A 20,864-nucleotide genomic window follows, 5' to 3' on the forward strand; every position below is an offset into this window, starting at 1 on the left:
TTTGCATCACAGGAATAAATTATTTTTTTTAAGTATATTCAAATAGAAAACTATTATTTTAAGTTGTAATTAAGTTGTAATAATATTTCACAATATTACTGTTTTTTTCTGTATTTTTGATCAAATAAATGCAGGCTTGATGAGCAGAAGAGACTTCTTTCAAAAACATTAAAAATAGTAATGTTTCCAAACTTTTGACCTGTACTGTATATATAATATATATATAATATAACAGTATAACATTTCTGTAATCTATATACCAGTCAACAGTTTTTGAACAGTAAGATTTTTAATGTTTTATAAAGAAGTCTCTTCTGTTCACCAAGCCTGCATTTATTTGATCCAAAGTTTAGCAAAAGCAGTAATATTGTGAAATATTTTTACTATTTAAAATAACTGCTTTCTATTTAAATATATTTTAAAATGTAATTTATTCCTGTGATCAAAGCGGACTTTTCAGCATCATCACCCCACCCATTTCAGGGAGTTCACCACCCCTGCACTATACCATTCAAAAGCTTAGAGTCAGTATAGTTTTTATTTTTTGGAGAAGAAATTATATAAATTAATACTTTTATCTAGCAAGGATACTTTAAATTGATCAAAAATGATGAAAAATAATACTTTGAATTGATCAAAGTTTTATTTTTTTGATAAATGCTGTTCTTCTTAACTTTCTATTCATAAAAGAAACGTGAAAAAAATCTACTCCGATGTTTTCAGCATCATCATAATAATAAATGTTTTTTTGAGCAGCAAATCAGAATATCAACATGATTTCTGAAGGATCCTGTGACTGGAGTAATGATGCTAAAATTGTAGCTTTGAAATCACAATAAATTACATTTTAAAATATATTCAAATAGAAAACAGTTTTTTTTAAGTAGTATAAATATTTAAACATTTAACTGTTTTGCTGTACTTTGGATCAAATTAATGCAGGCTTGGTGAACAGAAGAAACTTTTGACTGGGAAAAACACAACATAATGAGTCCAGGGGTGTGACATTAGTCCCCCCTCCCAGAAGGTGCGACCTCGCACCATAGAAACAACTGAGGGAGGCGTGGGTGGGAACTTGGGAGGAGGTTCTGGTGGAGGACAGACTCCCGGGAGGGGGCCAGCAGACAGAGACCACGGAGGAAGGAGCCAGGGAGCAGACAGGAGGGACCTGGAGCAGGAGGAGCAGGACCCAAGCCACAGCCATAACAGCCCAAGGTGGAGCCGACGAGGAATGGCCAACGACTCCAGGGGGCCGACCCACGGCAGTGGAGCAGGTGGAGGAGGAGCCTGAGGTGCAGACGGAGAGCCGAAGAACCAGGGTGATGGGGAGGATCCGGAGGTCCTAGACGGAACTGATGGTGCAGGCGACCAATGCAGAGATGTGGATCCGGGAAGCCGCAGTGGAGTCAGAGCGACAGAGGACTGAGGTGGAGCCAAGGGGATGAAGGAGCCTGACAGAACCAGAGGGACCTCCGTCTCCGTCGGGCGAGGCGAAGCCAGAGGAGTAGAGTCCCGAGGCGCAGGATGGTGGACGCCGGACCAAGGCAGAGCCGGAGGGACGAGGGATCCAGGTGGACCTTGTGGACTGCTGGGCCATGGCGGGGGGGGGGAGCTAAGAGCCGTGGTGGAGCTGATGGGTCAACGGGCCGAGGCGGAGTCCAGGCCTCAGAGGCAGGAGGCGGAGGTGAGGGAGACTCAGAGCGCGGCGATGCTGGAGGATGGACCACACCACAATGATGGTGGGCTGAGGGCAAGCAGAGGGGCTGCCAGACGATAGTGGTGGAGGAGGCAGGAGCGGGTGGGAGGGTGGGCATTTTCGAGTAGCGGCCACAGGGGGGCACATTCTAGGAGCTGGCACTGGAGGACACATTCTAGGAGCAGGCGCTGGAGGACACATTCTAGGAGCAGGCACTGGAGGACACGTTCTAGGAACGGACAATGGAGCGAGCTCTGGGGCTGGAGCCGACACTGGCCTAAACTGGGGATCAGGAGCCCATCCTGGGCTTAACTCGGGAAAAGGCACTGGACAATTCGAAGCCCCCTCAGAGCTGGACGAGGAAACCAAGGACGAAGCTCCACTCCGCCATCACACCATCCGTGACTCTCTCCCTTGCAGTGGGCACTGTAGCCGGCTCTCACACCTGGTCTGATGGGTTGGCCTCTGGCTCTCCGTTATCGGTGGGCTTGGGTATGCGCTCCACACATCGGGGAGATGGTGGGATTATCTCTGTGTCCGGAGTGGACCTGGAGAGATCCTCCATGGGGCAGATGGTAAGTGGCCACCCGTTTCTTGCCAGAGTCCACTCCACGAAGGCAGCGAATTTCTCCCAAGGACCATCTTCAGACGACAACGCTCTGCACTAGGAGTCCAGGTTGGCGTTATAGAATGCACCAAGCGCGTCATCCGGGTAGCTGGTGATGTTAGCTAGCAGTAGGAACTGTCTCGTATGGTCCTCAAGAGAACATCCTCCCGAGCAGATGAGGAATTCGGGGCGAAGGAGGGGACCCATGGACACAACACTATGGAAAAAAAGGACTGAGGAAAACTGGAAAACAAATGGAGGGTAGACACACAATTTAAACTTTTTTAGGTCGAGTCTTCTGTCACGCTACTGTGCCAGAAGGAACACGGAGTCGAGAATAATTGAGAGAGTCTTTATTAATCCAACACGGGGTAAATCCAACATGGAGAACAGAAGGAAGACACACGTACTGACTTGTAGACCCAAAAAAACGAAACTGAAAGGACATGGGTTATAAAGACAGGCTAACGAGGGACTAAGGAGACACATCTGGGAACTAAGGAGACACACATGGGAACTAATCATTGGTTAGTGGCGATAGAAACTTGGTAGGAGAGAGAAACTGGGTCACAGAGAACATGGGGAATGGAACACATGAGGTGAAAACAGGGGTGTGACAATAACTGCTAGACAATAATCAATAATAATGATTTGTTAATGTTTATATAGGCTACTACAAACACTTTTTTTTATCACATACTAAGGCAGAATAGTTTCTATACTGTAATAAATGCTATGCCAATTAGCACTGTATTGTTCATATACTTTATTTATTACCTGGAGATGACTATATGAACACAAATAAACCATATATTGTCACAATCGTATGTTTAATGTCTTCATGTTTCCAAACAAACAACGGTTTTCATACAGCGATAGCTGGACGCTTTTGTCCATTTTAAGAATTTCCTGGTTCGACTTTCTGCATGAGAGCACATGAGTGTTTAGCACTCTGTGATGTTCATCTCGCCTTATTCTGGGTCCAAATAAAATATCAGGTCATGCGCAGACTATCCTGTCTCTTTGAGTTTAAATCTATACTTATTCATTTGAGTTTTTTGCGATGTGTTACATATTTGTGGCGCTGCTGTGAAGTGTGTGTAGGTGCTTATTTCAGTTTATAAATGTTTGTATTTGTTTTTTGATGGTTTTTTTCCATACACTGAATGTTATAACAAAGGTAATAAAGATTTGGTTATTATTATTATTATTATTAAGTCTTTTTCCGACTGCATAGATTAAAGCTTATGGGTCTGTTACATGATGAACGAATAACTCGAAAACCTAATCAATTCTCTTTCTGGCTCAAGACTACATTGACTGAAACAGGTGAACTACTAGTACCAGTACAGAACCTATAGGATATTAAGCATGCATGACTGAATGAATCATGAGTCGAATCACGAGATGAGTTTTTCCCGAGTCACACTAAAGATTCGTTCAAAATTAACGAATTGTTGAAGAACAACTAGTGACGGCGCCAAAATGCCCTCTTCTTCGACGTTATCCAGCCACAAAAGTTGGACTGCAGGATCGCTACTTTAATTGTAGATGGTATGAGGATTACAGTTGGCTGGAATATTCTATTTTAAAGGACTGTGCTTTCTGCTTCGCATGCCGCCACTTTCAACGCCCAGGAAACCATGGAGTGAAGACAGCATTTACCCTGGAGGGCTACCAGAACTGGAAAAAGGTGACAGGCTCGTTCAAGACACACAATGCTAGTGTGGAACATAAATATGCAGTGGCAGTGTGGAATGAGTGGACTGCTTAGAGAGAAAGTCTGGCTCAACAATATGCAATGCTCTGAGTGATGGGCATGAGAAAATAGTCCAAGAGAACAGAGAGTATATGAGAGCATTTGTATAGTCATTACGTCATACAGCATACCAGGGACTTTCAAAGAGAGGAGACACAGAAAACGATATGGCTGTCAACCAGGGAAATTTTCATGAACTTTTACAGGTTGTAGCCAAATTCAACAAAACAGTTGCACAGAAAATATCTGATAATCCTAGAAATGCTAAATACACACATCATGACATACAGAACGAAATACTGGCCATTATGGCAAACATGATTCGGGATCAAATAAGTGCTGAAGTACAAGATGGTGGACTATCTGCATTGATGGTGTATGAGAGTAGGGACCTCAGCAAAATGGAACAATTGTCTGTGGTGGTGCGCTACGTAAAAATTGATGAAGGTGTGGGAGAATTTCTTAATTTTACTCCAGCTGACGGGTTAGATGCTGAGTCGCTTTTCGCTACTGTCAAAGAGACTTTTAGTAAATGTAACACTGATCACACTGCCTGTATTACTAGGTGTTATGGTGCTGCTGTGATGTCTGGTGTTAACGGGGTCCAGGAGAAATTCAGAGAAGAGGTCTCAGGGAATCTACATTCATTGCCACGCACACTGCCTTAATCTCGTTTTAATGGACTGTGTGAGAAACATGAAGGCAGCAGGCGATTTTTTTGTTATTGTGCAAGACATAAGTTTTTCTCAGTCTCATTTGTCCATGCTAAGACGCAAAGGGAATTTGAGCCTTCACAGCAGCCCACTGAACTTAAGAAACTGTGTGATACGAGATGGTCCTGCCAGTACTACTCCCTGTGGGCACTGCAAAAAACCCTGCCAGCCATCATTGCAACCTTAAAGGACATTAAATCGCAGCCAAATTCTCACAGATTGACTGACGCGCGGTCACTACTCTCACTCATTGATGCTGAATTCATCCTCCACCTTATCATTTTTGAGGATCTGTTCCGCTCTGCAAAGTTTATGTCTGACACTCTACAGTCCCCTGATCTTTTGCTCGAGACTGCCACTGACCTCGCACATTCAGTCATCACCAGCATAAAAGAAAAGCGCATGGAGGACTCCTGGAGAGCCATGTGGAGAAAGGCAGAGGCCCTCTGCACAAATGTCGGTGTCATAATACCAGTAGTGAAGTAAAAAGTACAATATTATGCTTTGGGAATGTGGTGAAGTAAAAGTAACTCAAAATAAAAACTACTGTAAAGTACAGATACTTAAAAAATTTACTTAAGTACACTAACGAAGTAAAACTACTCCGTTACTGACCACCAATGGAACAACTTTCCCTAATGTAGCCATTTTTTTATAATGTATAGCTGGATACATGGAAAGCTGAGATGACGATGCGATTAGAATAATTAATTATTTACCTTGTGAGATATGGGCTGTGATTGATCTTCATAAATATCCATATCTCATTTGTGCACATACATCAGTTTGTTCAACATATTTTAATATTTTACACAGTTAACTTTGTATCAGACATAAAAAAGGCTGTAAAAACATACAACTAATACATGACTACTTCATGACTAGATTTGTTTTATCTGATAATTAATGCAAAAGAAAAAGTAAAAATATTGCACTGTTTATAGACATATTTATGCAACAGATCTTTAACAAAACAGATAAATATTAATAAAAACACACAGGTTTGATATACCACTATCCACTTTTAATTCGAAAATCATTAATTATTTCTACCTAGCCAATTTTTATGTGAAGTTTCCCCTTAACGGGAATGTTGCAAGACCGGAAGTAGGTGCACACACTCGCGTCGCGGAAGCTCAGCGACGCCTTCTTGTGCACCGAGTCCATTTGAGCCCAATTTAGCAGTTCTGAATAGTTTGTGTGTTGTTAAGCAATTTTTTATTCAGTGTTTTCAGGCTTATTTGTATGCATTTTTTTTTTTTTTTTTTTTTTTTTTTTTTTTTTTTTTTTACAAAAAATACAGTTAGGCCTACTATTATTTAACATTTTAATAAAACCTTAACTGAACAATTGACACGGAACCACAGCAAACAAATAAATAAAGGCTAAGACACTTTAGTCTTTAGTGTAGGTTGGCATTCAGAAACATCAGATGCCTCAGCTTGGATGTGCTGATGCGATTATTTGTCCTGTTTTTGAGAAAACTCTCTCTGGGGAGGCCGATGCTGAAACAATGCAGTGTCTTTCTACCTTATGCGCTTACTTTTAAATCGGGCTCACGCCTCTGTGTACCTGGCCTGTGTCGTTTTTTTTTTGTTTGTTTTTTTTTTTTTTTGTAAAGAAAACCTGCATCAAAAATAAGGAATTTATGAAAACAATGAATAAAAACGTGCTTACCAACACACAAACCATTCACAATTGCTAAACTGGGCTAAAATAGAAGGCTCCAGCTGAAGATTCGGCTCTTTCAGACGGGAGTCGACTCTTTTCGTTCGCTACAAAGAATCGGCTCGTTCACGAACGACACATCACTACTAAACTGCACTACTTAAAACAAAGATGGGTGGTTCATCAGCTTTTTCTTGATTTAATGAACTGCTTCGTGCACAAGCGGTAGCTCTAATTACCTCAACATTAGCGATTTTCGTCAAATATATCGACTAATCCAAAAAGATGAACATCCTCCCGAGAAAACGCGTTTCTTATTTACAGCAACTCTAAACAGTGAAGATCCACGAAACAAATTCAGAACAGAGAAACGAAGAAACTCACCGAGAAGGTAAAGCATTGAACATTTTAACGTTTTAATATCTACAAGAAGCATCTGCTAGTTAAACTAACTCATATAATCAATCATATCCAGTCCTCTATTTTACAGCTAATGTTACTCAGGTGAAGATGCCATTTTCAATGAGCAATACGTTTATTGTGGATATTTTATTGATTTAATGAATGCAATCGATTTAATATGTTTGTTGTTGAATATATGCTTTTAGGTGCTGGTTTATGGCAGCGTCAAATGTACCTTTTTATTTATTTATTTATTTTTAGAATTTATCTTTTTCTTTTCTTTCTTTCTTTTTTTTTTTTTTTTTTACAGGAATAGGCTTTTTCTAAGCTTCGTTTGTCCAGCACAGATTCTACAACTGTCATTTTACCAAAGCAAAGGTGATTGAAAACTACTGCTTCACAACATCTACCTGTGAGACACTAAAAACCTTGAAGACATTCTCTTCCTAGATAGCACCTGTACATCTGCAAGATAAGATCACTTGATCTGGAAAGCATCTGCTGTGTACAAACATCTGACAGACATCTTAAAGATGTCAGTTTTACATGCATTCTAAATCATAAACATCTTAAAGACATCTTCTAAACGTCTGTTTGACGTCTGATAGGGAACGACCTATAGCTGTATTGCAGATGAGCAAACACTCTAAAAAAAAAAAAAATATGTCTTGCAGACGTCAAATAGACATCTCTGTGATGTACAGTACGTGTGCTATCAGGGTTGTTTCTAACGTGCACAACACACACAAGAGTAATCGGATGATTTAATGACTCTGTGTTAGCTTCACAATCAGCTGCATTCGTCTTTGAGAAAGTGAATTCTGATAGCTTTTTTTGTTACTACATTTAAATATCTGGAGCATTTAATTAATTCATATCTTTGGTGAATTTCTTGTCCTGGTCTATGGTTTACAATATTTTTAATTAATATTTAAATAATTGTTCAAATGGTAAAACGAGCATTATTAATGCTGCAACAAATAAAGTACTTTTATCTGAAATGAGAGTAAAAATACCTGCAGCAGCACTGTTATGACACATGTTGAATGTTTTTGATCAAGAACAGCCTGAAGTGTTTGCAGATCAGAAGATCAACATGAATCAGAGATCACCCGCGAGAGGCCGTCAATATCAGCTCTTCAACCCAAGTGAGATCCATCCTAATCCAAAACACGTAATTCAGCAAAATGTTGGAAGTGATGAAATCCCCCGTCAGAAGCTGTCGTGCTCTCAGCTCATTCACTTTCTGAAAACAAGCAGCAAATCAAAACTAGCGTCTGAACTGCCGTCATCAGCTGCTGAAGTCAAATACAGGCCAAACCTAACTGAGGCTTCATTTAGTCTGATACAAAACATCAGCACAACAGCTTCTGTGGATCAGAGAGTCACGGCTTTGACCGGCGCCAAGAAGGATGTGGAGAATAAGATCTTTTCTAAGAGCAAAGTTTCTGAACCCGTGTTTGCAGAGAAAGAAAGCAGTGCTGAGGTTTCCTACCACTGGATGATTGCCACAAGCACTGAACTGTGGGACATTGGGGATATTTTCTCAGATGCACATCAGTCCTTGCCAGAGCCGTTCCCAAATGAAGTGCCAGATTTTAATTTCCAAGCTGACTGTAAAGTTCCTGATCTGTCCAGCCGAAGCGTGTGTCCCTCGGCAGAAGAATCGTGGCGTCTGAAGGACGGTCAAAGCCCCGACACACTGACTGACCACACTGAAGATGACCACGCTGTACATGTCACAATCCCAGAGTTTCAGAGTCACAGATTTGAGGAGATTCCAGTTGTTATCAGCCACGTGGTTCATCCAAACAAGTTCTTCATTCAACACAAGGACACAGATCTCTGTGAACTCTCTGAAATCATGCAGTAAGTAGTGAAAGGAATAATTCACTCAAAAATGAAAATTTGCTGAAAATGTCCTCACCCTGAGTCCATCCAAGATTAAAATTTTGTTTCTTCATCAGATTTGTAGAAATGTAGCATTGCATCAGTGTCTCAGCAATGGATGCTCTGCAGTGAATGGGTGCCGTCAGAATGAGAGTCCAAACAGCTGATTAAAAACACCACAATAATCCACAGCACTCCAGTCCATCAGTTAACATCTGGAGAAGACAAAAGATGAAACAAATCCAGCACTGAGACGTATTTTAGCTTCAAAGTGTCGCTTCTGGTCAAAGTATTTCTCTGTTTTGACTCTCATGGTGAGCAAGTGATTTAATACTAAATTTCTCCAAATCTGTTCCAATGAAGAAAGACACTCATCTGCATCTTTGATGGCTTGAGAATGAGTACTTTTCCAGCAAATACTCATTTTTTTTAGGTGAAGTAGTATGGCATGTCTTTATTTTTTGTTGCTGTGTCTGCACAGTTCTAATACTGATGTCTCTCTTTCTGTTTTTGTTATGATCACGCAGGAGGAACAGCAGTAGGTCTTTAGCAGAGATGAACCGCATCCCAGACATTGGAGCTTATGTCATGGTTTGGTTTCTCAAGCAAGAGATGTGGTGCCGTGGCCAGATCATCAGAATCCGTCGGAGTCGAGGTGAGATGAAGTCATTTTAAATCAACAGTTCACCCAAAAATCAGTGTTTCATTATCATCACCCTCATGCCATTTCAAACTTTTAAGACTTAATGATTTTATTTCACCTGGAAAAAAACACAATTTATTTCCTCCTGCCTTTGACAAGGTTTGAGTGAATACATGAATTTACACTTTTAGGTGAACTGTTCATTTGAAATTTTTAGCAGTAGCTCTATGTAACTGTTTTCCATGTCAGTGATGAAATATGATGATGATTATTTTAGGGCCCAGCAGCAGAGATTGCAAAGACACTAAGGTGGAGGTCAGGAGGGTTGACTATGGAGATGTTGTTTGGGTCTCTCTTTGGGATCTTAAGGAACTGTGTGGAGAAACCGCATCCATACCTGTGCAAGCGCTGCAGGTCTCACTGGCGAATGTGGGTGATTGTTTTAATATTACTTTAGGGTTTATTTATTTATTTTTAATGCATTAAGCTGTTTTATCTTGTGTTATGTAGGTGAGGCCAGTGAATGGAGAAACATGGTCTTTTGAAGCGATCAACTGGTTCAAGAGTAAAGTGCAGAACAAGACTCTTTATGCCAGGCTTTACCAAGAAGAAGGAGAAGTTTTGGTTGAACTCTTCATGGAAAAGGGAAAGATTGGTGCCATGAGGTACTTCTCACTTAAATGTATTAACAAGCATTAAAGAAATAAAAAAAAAAATCTCTAAAATGTAATTTTTTGTTTGTTTTTGTTTTTTTGTTAAATTGGTAGCTGACACTTCCTTACAGACTGGGGTTGTTCCAGCATCATTAAAGATTGCTGCTGTAACCCCTGTACCTAAAAAAAAAAAAAAAAAAGAATGTTGCACCAGGCGACTTCAATAACGTTCATCCTATGTCAAATCTTCAGTTTTTTGGCAAAATTACTCTTCAGTTTTTAGCATATTTTTGCCTCTCATTTGTGTAATCATCTCAAAGTAAATAACCTTTTTTAAGTTGTTTTTTTGTGTTTTTGTAAGTATTGAGGTGGTTTTGGTGATTTTGTCAAAGTATGTGTTGATGGCTTCTGACTCTAGTGCAACACTCTATTCTTATTCTTCTTGATCTAAGAGCCACTTTTGATACTGTTGATCACAGTCTATTACTTACTTGGTCCTGAAAGAGTGTTTGGTGTGTCTGGGACTCACTTGAAGTGGTTGAGGTCTTATTTTACTGACCGCTTCCGGTTTGTTTCTATGGGTGGTTATAGGTCAGAGATTAGCTCTGTTTCCAGTGGTGTTCCTCAGGGGTCGGTTTTAGGCCCTTTACATTTTAACCTTTATTTGTCACCTTTAGGCCATCTTTTGAGATCGCTCAGCCTTCATTATCATTTGTATGCCGACAATACGCAGATTTATATACATTCAAAACCTCATGAGCGCCTTGAGTTATTTTTGATGCAGATCTGTCTGTGGTTTCTTTTATCCAGAGTACGGTTTAAACATCTTTTTTTCCACTTCAGAAAAGATTGCGTCCTATGCTAAATTTTACAGTCACAGTTTAATTTTCTGTCAGTCTAAGTACACGATGTAACTACAGATACAGAAGAGTCACATTTTAAATAGGGAAAATATAGAAACTTTTTGTTCATTTTTTGAGCAAGATGCTAAGAGTCTAATCAGATTCAGTCTGATCTATGCTTAGCTAAGCTAAAAGTGCTACTGCCAGACCCGGAGATTGGGCTGAATGGATTCGAAAACGGTAGAACTCTAGGGGAGCTGGAAAAATGAGCCTATTTTCAAAAACAGTGGAGTGTTCTTTTAATGTTGCCACAGTCATTGCATACTTTGCACGTGCTCCCCTGCTCCGCTCCGCTCCTGGAAAAAGGTTCAGGCTCAGATTCATTTGCTTCAGATTTTTTTTTGCTTTAATCCCTGTATGATGCTCACTTTTTAAGCATTGCATGGCCTGGCACCACATTACCTAACAGAACTGTTACATCTGTACACTCCTAATTGTAGATTGTCCTCCTCTCAGTCAAACTTTAAGTACGTGAGGTTTTTCTCTTTAGATTTGACTCTGATGTGCATTTGCCTGGATTCAAACTCAGTCTCAGCAGTTTATAATTAATAGTAACTTCTAATATCTGTGCTTTGTGTTTGATTCTCTCAGGAGAGGAGACTCTCTGTCTGTCAGACTTGCTCTGAATAGATTTGCCATTCATGAATGTAACAAACCCAGGAGTCTGAAGAGAAGTGAGTGGCTCCTTTTTAAGTATCATATGACATGTACTGTGGATAATAACACAATGGACAGTAATCTCTTCATAGTAACATGTATGATGTTGATTTCTCAGGTGACGTCCCAGAACAAACCAGACAGCAGTCCTTACAGTGGGAGAAATATCTGATCTCCTGTTACAGTCACAACAGGAAATAATGTTCACAGTAATCAGCAAAATACAGACCTTTGTCATTCTTCATTACTGTACAATCTTATGAATACTTCACAATATCTACTATATGCCCATTTCATAGTCTCCTGTTTGGTTTTTATTTTATTTTATTGTATTATTATTATTTTGGTTATAGTTTAGTTTCTTGAACAGTGCCCATCAGATACAGGGATGTTTTCCTACTGGTCCAGCCGGGCCAGTGGTTCAAATTTTTACTTGAGTTGCCACTATTTTCACTGGCCCTTTCACAAAAAAATAAAATAGTTGCTGTTATCACTGTTTTTGACCCATGTTATCTTTTATTCTAATAAATAAGCTTATATGACACCAAAATTTTAAAAACCAATTCAGTTGTACAATTCTCTATTCCAATTTTGATACCGCAGCAAAAACTAGAAGCCTAACAAATATAAAGTTCAAAAACATTATTAAAGACAAGTTAACAGTCCGCCAAATAAGAACAAATAAACAAATTACAAGCAACAGCGAAATGAATATATAGAATAAAGACACAAATAAAATGATTCTTCAGGAAAAACAGCAGACTAAATGAGACCAGATTCACTCTCTGACACCAGGTGGCGCTACAGCAGCGTTTCCTTGGTTGCCGCTGTAAACAAAGCAGCGCTGTGTTTATAAACAAGGCAAGGCAAGTTTATTTATATAGCACGTTTCGTACACAATGGTAATGCAGAGTGTTTTACATAAAAGAAAGTAAAATAATCATGAAAAATAATAACAAAAATAAAACAAGCAATTTTAAAAATTTGGAAATTATTTAAAAATTTACTTATTTAAAATAAATTTAAAACAGTTAAAAATAGAAAATGATTTTACATAAAATACAGTGAATATGTAAAATACAGTGCAATCGGTTCGGCCATCGCACAGCGCTCATTCAATAAATGCACAGCTAAACAGATGAGTTTTGAGTCATTTAAATGTGACTAATGTTTTAGCACATCTGATCTCTTCTGGAAGCTGATTCCAGCTGCGGGCGGCATAGTAACTAAAGGCGGACTCTCCTTGTTTTGTGTGAACCCTTGGTATTTCTAACTGACTCGATCCTAATGATGTGAGTGCTCTGTTAGGTTTATATTCAGTGAACATATCTGCAATATATTTTGGTCCTAGGTCATTGACTGATTTATAAACGAGTAAAATTACTTTAAAATCAATCCTAAATATAACTGGAAGCCAGTGTAAGGACCTGAGGACTGGTGTGATATGCTCAGATCTTCTGGTTCTAGTCAGAATTCTGGCAGCAGTGTTCTGGATGAGCTGCAGCTGTCTAATGGTCTTCTTGTGAAGGCCGGTGAGGAGGACCATTACAATAGTCCACCCTGCTGGTGATAAAGACAACCCTTCCTTTGAACAAGTTTCTCCAAGTTCTTGACTGGAAACAAAACATCTAATTCTTGCAAATGTTTTTAGATGATAATATGCTGAAACACTACTTTAAATGCATTATACATGGACAAGATTGAAAAGAAAACCCCATGTAAACTTTTCTGAAAACAGTTCCCCTCAGACATACACTCATTTACCCCCAATTCAATATCCAGGATTTTCTTCCAATATTTCACCCATCATGAACTTCTCTTTGTGTTTGTCTTAAGTGTCTCTTGTTAACGACTGTTTACACACTTCATAATTTCTCCACACAAATAACATTTTGGAAAATGATTGCAGTTCAGTTTGTGTGCAAGTCTTGAACAGAGATCAGCTGAAAATAAACAAAAATGTCCAGTCGACCGGTTGATCTGTACTCCACAGTGTAAATTAAATATAGATTATTCATTGTTAAAGTTACTTGCAGAGAGTTTTTTTTAACATAGTTTTGTATGTATTTGTCTGTGAGCGTGAGGGTCAATAACTGCTCGGGACTCGGAGTGTGTGCCCAGAAAAAAACCCTCAGTCAGACGCATACGGAGGGTGAACCAACTCCAAGGTACGGCTAAAAGTAGCCTAATGTTTACCCAACGCGCAACATAAACCTGCCTTTTTAGCCAGAACTAGATATGGGGGTCAAGCTATAAAATATTTTAATGCGACTGAATTTGTATTTCACTTGATCACAGTTTAATAAAAACATTGTAAGCTACGCTTTCATTTCCACAGTTATTCAAACAGCGAATTAAAAAAATACACCAAAAGCGAGCAAAGAACATTTAAATGATCAGAGAACAAAACTGACTGTAGTCTAGCTCGAGTTCAAGCACTCTCAAAAAACTCCTGTTATAATCAATGATGCTGTCTACACTGTGAAATAAATCTTTTACATCTCACGCACATCTGCACTTTGATTATGTTGAGAAATTATGAGAAAATTCGCGGAAGTGCAGAATTTAGTCAACGCACACGCTCCGAGCGTTTCATCTCATTCATTCATTTCATTTTCACTTTATTCCCTTTATTTTACGTCACCTCACAAAAAGAAGAGGGAAAATGCGCAAAAGATAAATGGTATGCAGCTATCTCTCATCTAGTTGAAATAGGCTAATGTTATGATTTGTTTGTTGTTATTACACATATAGGACAACAGCAATCCTTGTTCTGTCCAACTAGATTACATAATCAGACCGTAAAATGTGATATTGTAACAATTTAGTTTTATTTTTCTTTCAAACAAATGAAAAAACCTTACTCACTTAATTATTATTATTATTTTACTGTACAGTTGTGACGTTTTGGAGGGATTTATGGTATCTTTTATTTATTTGTCTGAATTTGTTCATAATCTCAAGCTGGAGTACCCATGAGCTCCTCTAGAGGGCACTCCATCCCAGACCTTTGCCACTGTATCCCGGACTCCATTTCCCATAACACCCTCTGCCCAGGAACTGATTGCATGCACACCTGTTTCCTGTCATCAGGAATATTTAAGCAGCACAAACACACTGGCTGCATCCGAAACCGCCTACTTCTCTACTATATAGTAGGGGAAAAGCAGTAGGCGAGTGAATAAGTATGTCCGAATCCTTAGTATTCATAAAAGAGTAGGTGAGAATTACCTGGGTAACGTACCAATTCTCGTGAGATTCGATGTGCATCTACTTAAAGTGTGTCCGAATATGCCTACTTGCCTACTATATAGTAGGAGAACGAGTATGTGAAGAAAGTAGTATGTCCAAAACCTCAGTATTCATAAAAGAGTAGGCGAGAAATCCCCGGATGTCCTACTGCTTCAGTCCAGATTCTGAAGTGCTCATTGATGGACACTTCAATCCCAGAAGCCCACGCGAGAGGATACGTCATCATCGTACATGATGGAGGACAGCGACGAGGGTGTTTACAAATGTATTACAAACCAAAAAATACATAAACCATATACATCTTAAAGACAATTACTAAATGTCTATTTAATATGTGACAGAAAATGAGCACATCACAACATGAAACAGACATCTGAGTGATGTATGTGTGCTATTATGTAGAATTCACTGTCAACACTGCTTTAGATGAATGTAAGTAATGTAAATAAACAAATCTACATCAAGTAACTAAACGTGAGTTATCTATTTTATTTGTCTATTAGTACTGTTGATAAATTGTGGAGCACTTGTGTTAGATAAAAAGTGAGTTAACACAACATGTAAATGTAGAATTGAGCAGATAAATCACAGAGGATCTTACAGGGACAGATGAGACACGTGTGTTTATTCAGTGCAGTGATACTGATGAAGGAATGTTGCCATCAAAGACTCTCAGTGAGTACACTACAAAAATTAATAAAACATACTTTTAAACCTTAAGTTGTAGTTTATTTTAAATATTGCAATTTCAAACAGAGTTATTACAGCACTTTTCTGATTCTTGATTTCTGTGCATTCGCTGCAGAGGAGCTTTTGTGGTGGAGCAGGTGACGGCGGTTTTTGTGAAAAAGGGGGGAAATGTGAAAAAAATTTTAAAGAGTATTATAATATAGTGTCGAGTATTTTGTGAATATGGGTCTATTTTGTGTTATTTTATGAACAGAACCCTGCAGGACAAACTTAACTAAAATCACCTTTTGTGTTCCGAAAAATAAATAAAACACAAAAGGATTGAACAGTGTGGAGGCGAGTAAATAATGACTGAATTTATATGTTTGGATGAACTAACCCTTTAAATCCCCCAAATAGAAACTGTATGAAATATATGCATCCTTTTATATTATAGTAGTACCTTGAAGAAATAAACTGAAATTAGTAGCTTTATTGAGCATTTGTGCCCAAGACACAAAAAAGGATTTACAAAAATCACATTTACATTTATTCATGTCAGACACTTTTATCCAAAGTGACTTACAGTGCTCTTATTACAGGGACCCCAATCCGCCTGCAGCCACCTGGAGTAAAGAGCCTTGCTGAAGGACACACCAGTGGTAACGACTGCAGAGATCGAACCAGTAACCTTCTGCTTAACAGTTCAGTGCTTTCAGAAGATTTTTTCTTCCCAGCGGTAAGTTACTCTCATCAGAGAGAATTGCAGTAAGTTAGCAGAATACAGAATACAAGTTCGCGCTGAGACTCACTCTGTCTCTTTGTGAGAGACTTCAGAACAAATGAGCGTAACAGCACACATAAACTCAGAAGAAACACACTAAAAAATTAAAAATTCAGGGAAAAATTCACAGTTTAGTTTATTCATAACATGATATAATTAAGTTATATCATGACAAGTGAGCTATTTTGCTCATTCTCACAACGCAAAAAAAACATTAAAAACACCTACAGAGTGCGCGCATTACATGAAGTCTAGTGCGCGTGCACATGTACAGTGTGCTCTTTCACTGCATGTTTCAGTAAAATACAAACCGAATGATCACAAATTCAAGACATAGGGGCAGAAAATGTGTATATTTATACCACGTCATATAGTTAAGTCAAGTCAAGTCAAGTCTGCTTTATTGTCAATTCTTCCAAATGTACAGTACATACATACAGAGAATCGAAATTGCGTTACTCTCAGAGCATACAGTTAACACTAACAGTAGAGCCTAAAAATCTAGATCAAATATTAAGATTATACAATAAGGGAATGTAAAAAAGACAAAATAGAAAAAAAACGCTTTTATAAAAGCAGCGCAAGGCACATGGCAGATAGAGTGCAAACCAGTGAACAAACAGTGCAGATAAAAAGATTTTTAGTGCATAAAAAAATAGCTTATTCAGTCTGATTAAAGTGAAAGGGTAGAGCAGTTATTTTTATTAAACTGACTTATGAGGTGGTTGACGTCAGTTCCATGGTGAAATGTTTGAGCAGACCCATGCTGTAGTGACTGGTGCATGTCATCGTATGTTAGAGGGAGGGGGGAGTGGAAGGACTGGGGGGGGACTTTTTGGGGGGCCATGCCATAGTTCAGTGGTGCCTGGGGCAGAAGAGGGAAGGGGGGGGGGGCAAGTTCGGGAGCGAGGGTTAAGCTTCCTGACAGCCTGAACTTGAACTGTCCAGCAGATGAAGAAGCTGTGTGACGGGTGAGTGGATCACTGCAATGCAGAGGGGCTTTTTCGAGTGAGACGGTTCCATAAAATACAAAGGGGAATGATCACAATGATCTTCTCAGCTGCTCTCACTATGGTTGCAGAGTCTTCCGGCAGGACGCGTTGCAGGCGTTATACCACACAGTGATGCAGCTAGTCAGAATGCTCTCGATGGTGCCTCTGTAGAAGGTGTACATGATGGGGGGTGGGGCTCTGGCTCTCCTCAGTTTGCGGAGGAAGTAGAGATGCTGCTGTTAATCAATTTCACATGGAAGAATGCCTTGTTTTTTATACAAATGTAATATTTTTTTTTTTTTACAACAGGTCAATAAACTAGAAGTTTTATTAAGAGACTTACGTTTTAGACATCATATTGCCTGTTTTTGCATTATTTCACCCAACAAAAAGAATGAGCAATTTAAATAATTTGAGCAACTTGACAGAGTTGCCTTTTTGTTTCTGAATGAATCAACTGTTTAAATGATTCGGTTCAATCGCAATGACTCACTTAATAACAGTGACTTTCTGCCACCTACTGGCGTTTTTCAAATATCAGTACTCATCGTTTTATGTTTAATATAACAAATTATTTATGCATTTGTAACCGCAGGTTAAATGCATTCATGTTCTGCATTAAACAGTGTGTAAATACTTCTAAATGCCACTTCAGGTGCAGCTTATGTCTGAATTGCAAAGATGAATTTTGTTGATACTGATTTTATTTGCTTGGTAACAGCCCAAATGTCTTATTATTCTTATTCACTGATTAAATGTAAGAATTTGACTCAAAAGATAATGCACACTTATAGAAAAAAATGGCTTTATAAAGGTAAAATGCCAATAAAAGGTAAAAATCAACTTAAACTTATTGGAAAATATTAATTTCTATCTGACCACCACACAGAATATAAATAATATAAAAAACTTTAGGAGTCTGCTGTCCAGGAAAGTCCTTAAGATACCAGCGTGATAACACACTCAATCAGTTGAATGAATGATTCAGTGACTCACTCATTATGTGACTTACCGCCACTTACTGGTCGTTTAGTTCAGAAGTATGTTGGAAAGTATGCATTTTTCCCCTCAACATTTTTTATTTGTATATTCATAAATGCATTTAAAACATTAATCTAATAACATTATTGCAGTTGTAATTATTGTTATTTGCAGTATAAATGATTTAATCTGCCTTGTAGCAGCCCTATAGTGTATATTGAATTTATTGATAAATTGTAATAATTTGACATGAAAGATGATGCATACATCTAAAAACAGGCCTTTGTAAAGGTAAATAAAAATATGCAGATTTAAATATGTAAAAGCTGATAGAACAGAACACTGATGAAAATATTGCTTCAAAATAAATCGTTAACTCTACCAAAAATCTCAGTGATGCAGTTATTTTGAAGGGATATTTTGTATGGAATATTGTCTGCTGACATTAAACGTTCACTGTATATCGTAGTAATAAATATCATTTATTACAGTAGTGATATTTAGTTTTCTTTATAATTTAATCACATTAAATATTACATATATGAATGTAATGAAATGTGTATTTCCATTACAGGTTTAAGTCTTAAATTTCATATAAGGTGGTATTAAAAAGGTCTTAAAAAGTCTTAAATTTAACTTGTTCATGTCTGTAGAAACCCTGTGTTCAGGGTTGTGTGGTTCAGGGTGTCATCATGGTCTTCCTCATCCCCTCTCTGCACTCAGTCAATGATAGCCTCGATGAACCTTTCCTATCCATGATCCGATTCAGTCTGACAGCAGCAATGACGTGATGGACGGCAGAGACAGGTGAAGGTGGACATGGTGGTCAGCTGCTCATTCAGAATAATGCTGCAGAACTGGCACAGCTGTGTTTAGATGGCAGTATGATGTGGATTCACTGCCTGCGAATACATGTTTGTTCGAACAATATGTTTGAATAAAGCTTTGTTTCATGTGTCGATGACTTGTATTTATTTATTGTCATGGTTACTTTTATTTATTCTTTTACTCATTTATTCATGTTTCCTGTTTTCAGTAAATAAAATATAATTGTTTTATTAACTTGTGCATTAATTCATTACTTGACTGAAAACTGAGAAGCAATAGCATATTAATTTTTTTTTTACATTTTGCTTGTTTTACTATATATTTATATATGTATGTATAAAATTAATTATTTGTCAGCATTTATCATTATTATTGTTCATAAGTGTTGGGGTGGGCTAGCAATGCATTCTGGGGTAATCATAATTTTTAAGTAGTAATACTTAAATTTTTCAAATGTCAAATTAACAGTCTTCTCCAGCAGCTGATCAATGTCTCCTTTGTGCAGATATTACAAATATTACAAACGCTGAGGAAAACATACTAGGAAGGGTTGTGGAGTTACTGATGCTATGAGGCGTTAGTGGACCTGTCCGTCTTATGTTCTTTTTTTACTTTATTTATTATTATTAACTTATAATTACATACAAGCACAGGGAAAGCTGGTTGTATCTTTAACAATTAACAATCACAATGACAAAAAGCAGAAATATACATAAATATAATGGGTTTGCATACATCATAGTATGAGATTATATACACACACACACACACACACACACACACACACACACAAAAGGCACAATGACAAGTTTAAATATCTTTGAATAATTATAATATTCATATAATCAATGCATCATAATATTGCAGTTGTTGTTGTTTATAAGCCAGAGGGATGAAACAAGAGGGTTATCAACACGAAAAAGGGGGTTTTGAGTGGGTTTTTGTTGTTGTATTAGTTTGTAATTGGTTTTACATATTCAAGAGATAATGATTTTGGGTCTTCATAAAAAATATAACATACTTAAGGATTAAACTGTGGGTCATATTAGTAGGGTTAAAAATATAAGTATTTAAATCAACCCAAAATTTATTGGTTATACTACAATCACAATAAAAGGGGAGCTGTTTCTTCAACAAGACCACAACATGAGGAAATTTTTATAAATGTCAAAATATTTACAGAGAGATCAGTTAAACCTGTCGCTTGTATCTTTTAAGTTGTTGTGCTTGTTATAACGTCTTAAGTCAAATGATAACGTCAACATGGCAGATGATGCCTGGATCACAGTCATACTTAAAGTCATACTTAAACCTATGACATTGCTAAAAAGAACATTATGTGGTTATTTGATGTAATGCAATGTGTTTATAAGGTTAAAAAAAAAAATCAAATAATTTTCCACATACTGTACATTATTGTTGCTCCTGTATGCCCCGCCTTTCTGAAATGCGTTGATTTTTACAAAGCTGATCATTCGGAATAGCAAGGTGTGCTCTGATTGGCCAGCTCTCCAGTGCGCTGGCTGTGACGGAAATGTTACGCCCTTAAAATTCTGTCATACATACCGTGTGTCCCGGCTCAACGAGACAAAACTAGGGGTGCGCCGATCATTAATGCGCATCTCGTCAGTAAAGCCGGTTCTCTAATCAGCGGTAAATTCCATCAGGTGCGTGATTTCACATAGAGCAGCTGTTACTACATGGAGCTGTTGTTAACATTGTTGACAAGCTGTGCAAATAAACGCTGATAATGAACGTGGATTTGCGC

At 38.1% G+C, this 20,864-nt stretch overlaps 1 protein-coding gene across 9 annotated transcripts; it reads left to right on the forward strand.

Moving 5' to 3' along the window:
* The first annotated feature begins 6,628 nt into the window (after positions 1 to 6,628).
* LOC109093846 lies at positions 6,629 to 11,873 on the forward strand. 9 transcript variants are annotated; one of them, XM_042769765.1, is made up of 8 exons: positions 6,629 to 6,834; positions 7,156 to 7,257; positions 7,928 to 8,714; positions 9,263 to 9,390; positions 9,656 to 9,807; positions 9,889 to 10,043; positions 11,525 to 11,607; positions 11,709 to 11,873. In XM_042769765.1, exons 3-8 carry the CDS (start codon positions 7,942 to 7,944, stop codon positions 11,789 to 11,791), a joined length of 1,374 nt encoding a protein of 457 aa, XP_042625699.1. In that variant the 5' UTR covers positions 6,629 to 6,834; positions 7,156 to 7,257; positions 7,928 to 7,941; the 3' UTR covers positions 11,792 to 11,873. The 9 variants fall into 9 exon arrangements, with proteins under 9 accessions (XP_042625699.1, XP_042625695.1, XP_042625694.1 ...); XM_042769761.1 differs by having other exon boundaries at positions 7,156 to 7,223; positions 7,907 to 8,714; XM_042769760.1 differs by having other exon boundaries at positions 7,156 to 7,223; positions 7,912 to 8,714.
* Positions 11,874 to 20,864: the final 8,991 nt, after the last annotated feature.

Source organism: Cyprinus carpio, chromosome A14 (genome assembly GCF_018340385.1).
Source record: "Cyprinus carpio isolate SPL01 chromosome A14, ASM1834038v1, whole genome shotgun sequence".
NCBI lineage: Eukaryota > Metazoa > Chordata > Actinopteri > Cypriniformes > Cyprinidae > Cyprinus > Cyprinus carpio.

What these genes read in the sequence shown, in the direction of transcription:
- LOC109093846 (XM_042769765.1), top strand. Translation starts at nt 7,942, where the DNA reads ATGAATCAGAGATCACCCGCGAGAGGCCGTCAATATCAGCTCTTCAAC. An exon ending in GAACTCTCTGAAATCATGCA is followed by an intron (nt 8,715 to 9,262) that starts GTAAGTAGTGAA and finishes ATGATCACGCAG; the next exon opens with GAGGAACAGCAGTAGGTCTT. An exon ending in TGCAGGTCTCACTGGCGAAT is followed by an intron (nt 9,808 to 9,888) that starts GTGGGTGATTGT and finishes TGTGTTATGTAG; the next exon opens with GTGAGGCCAGTGAATGGAGA.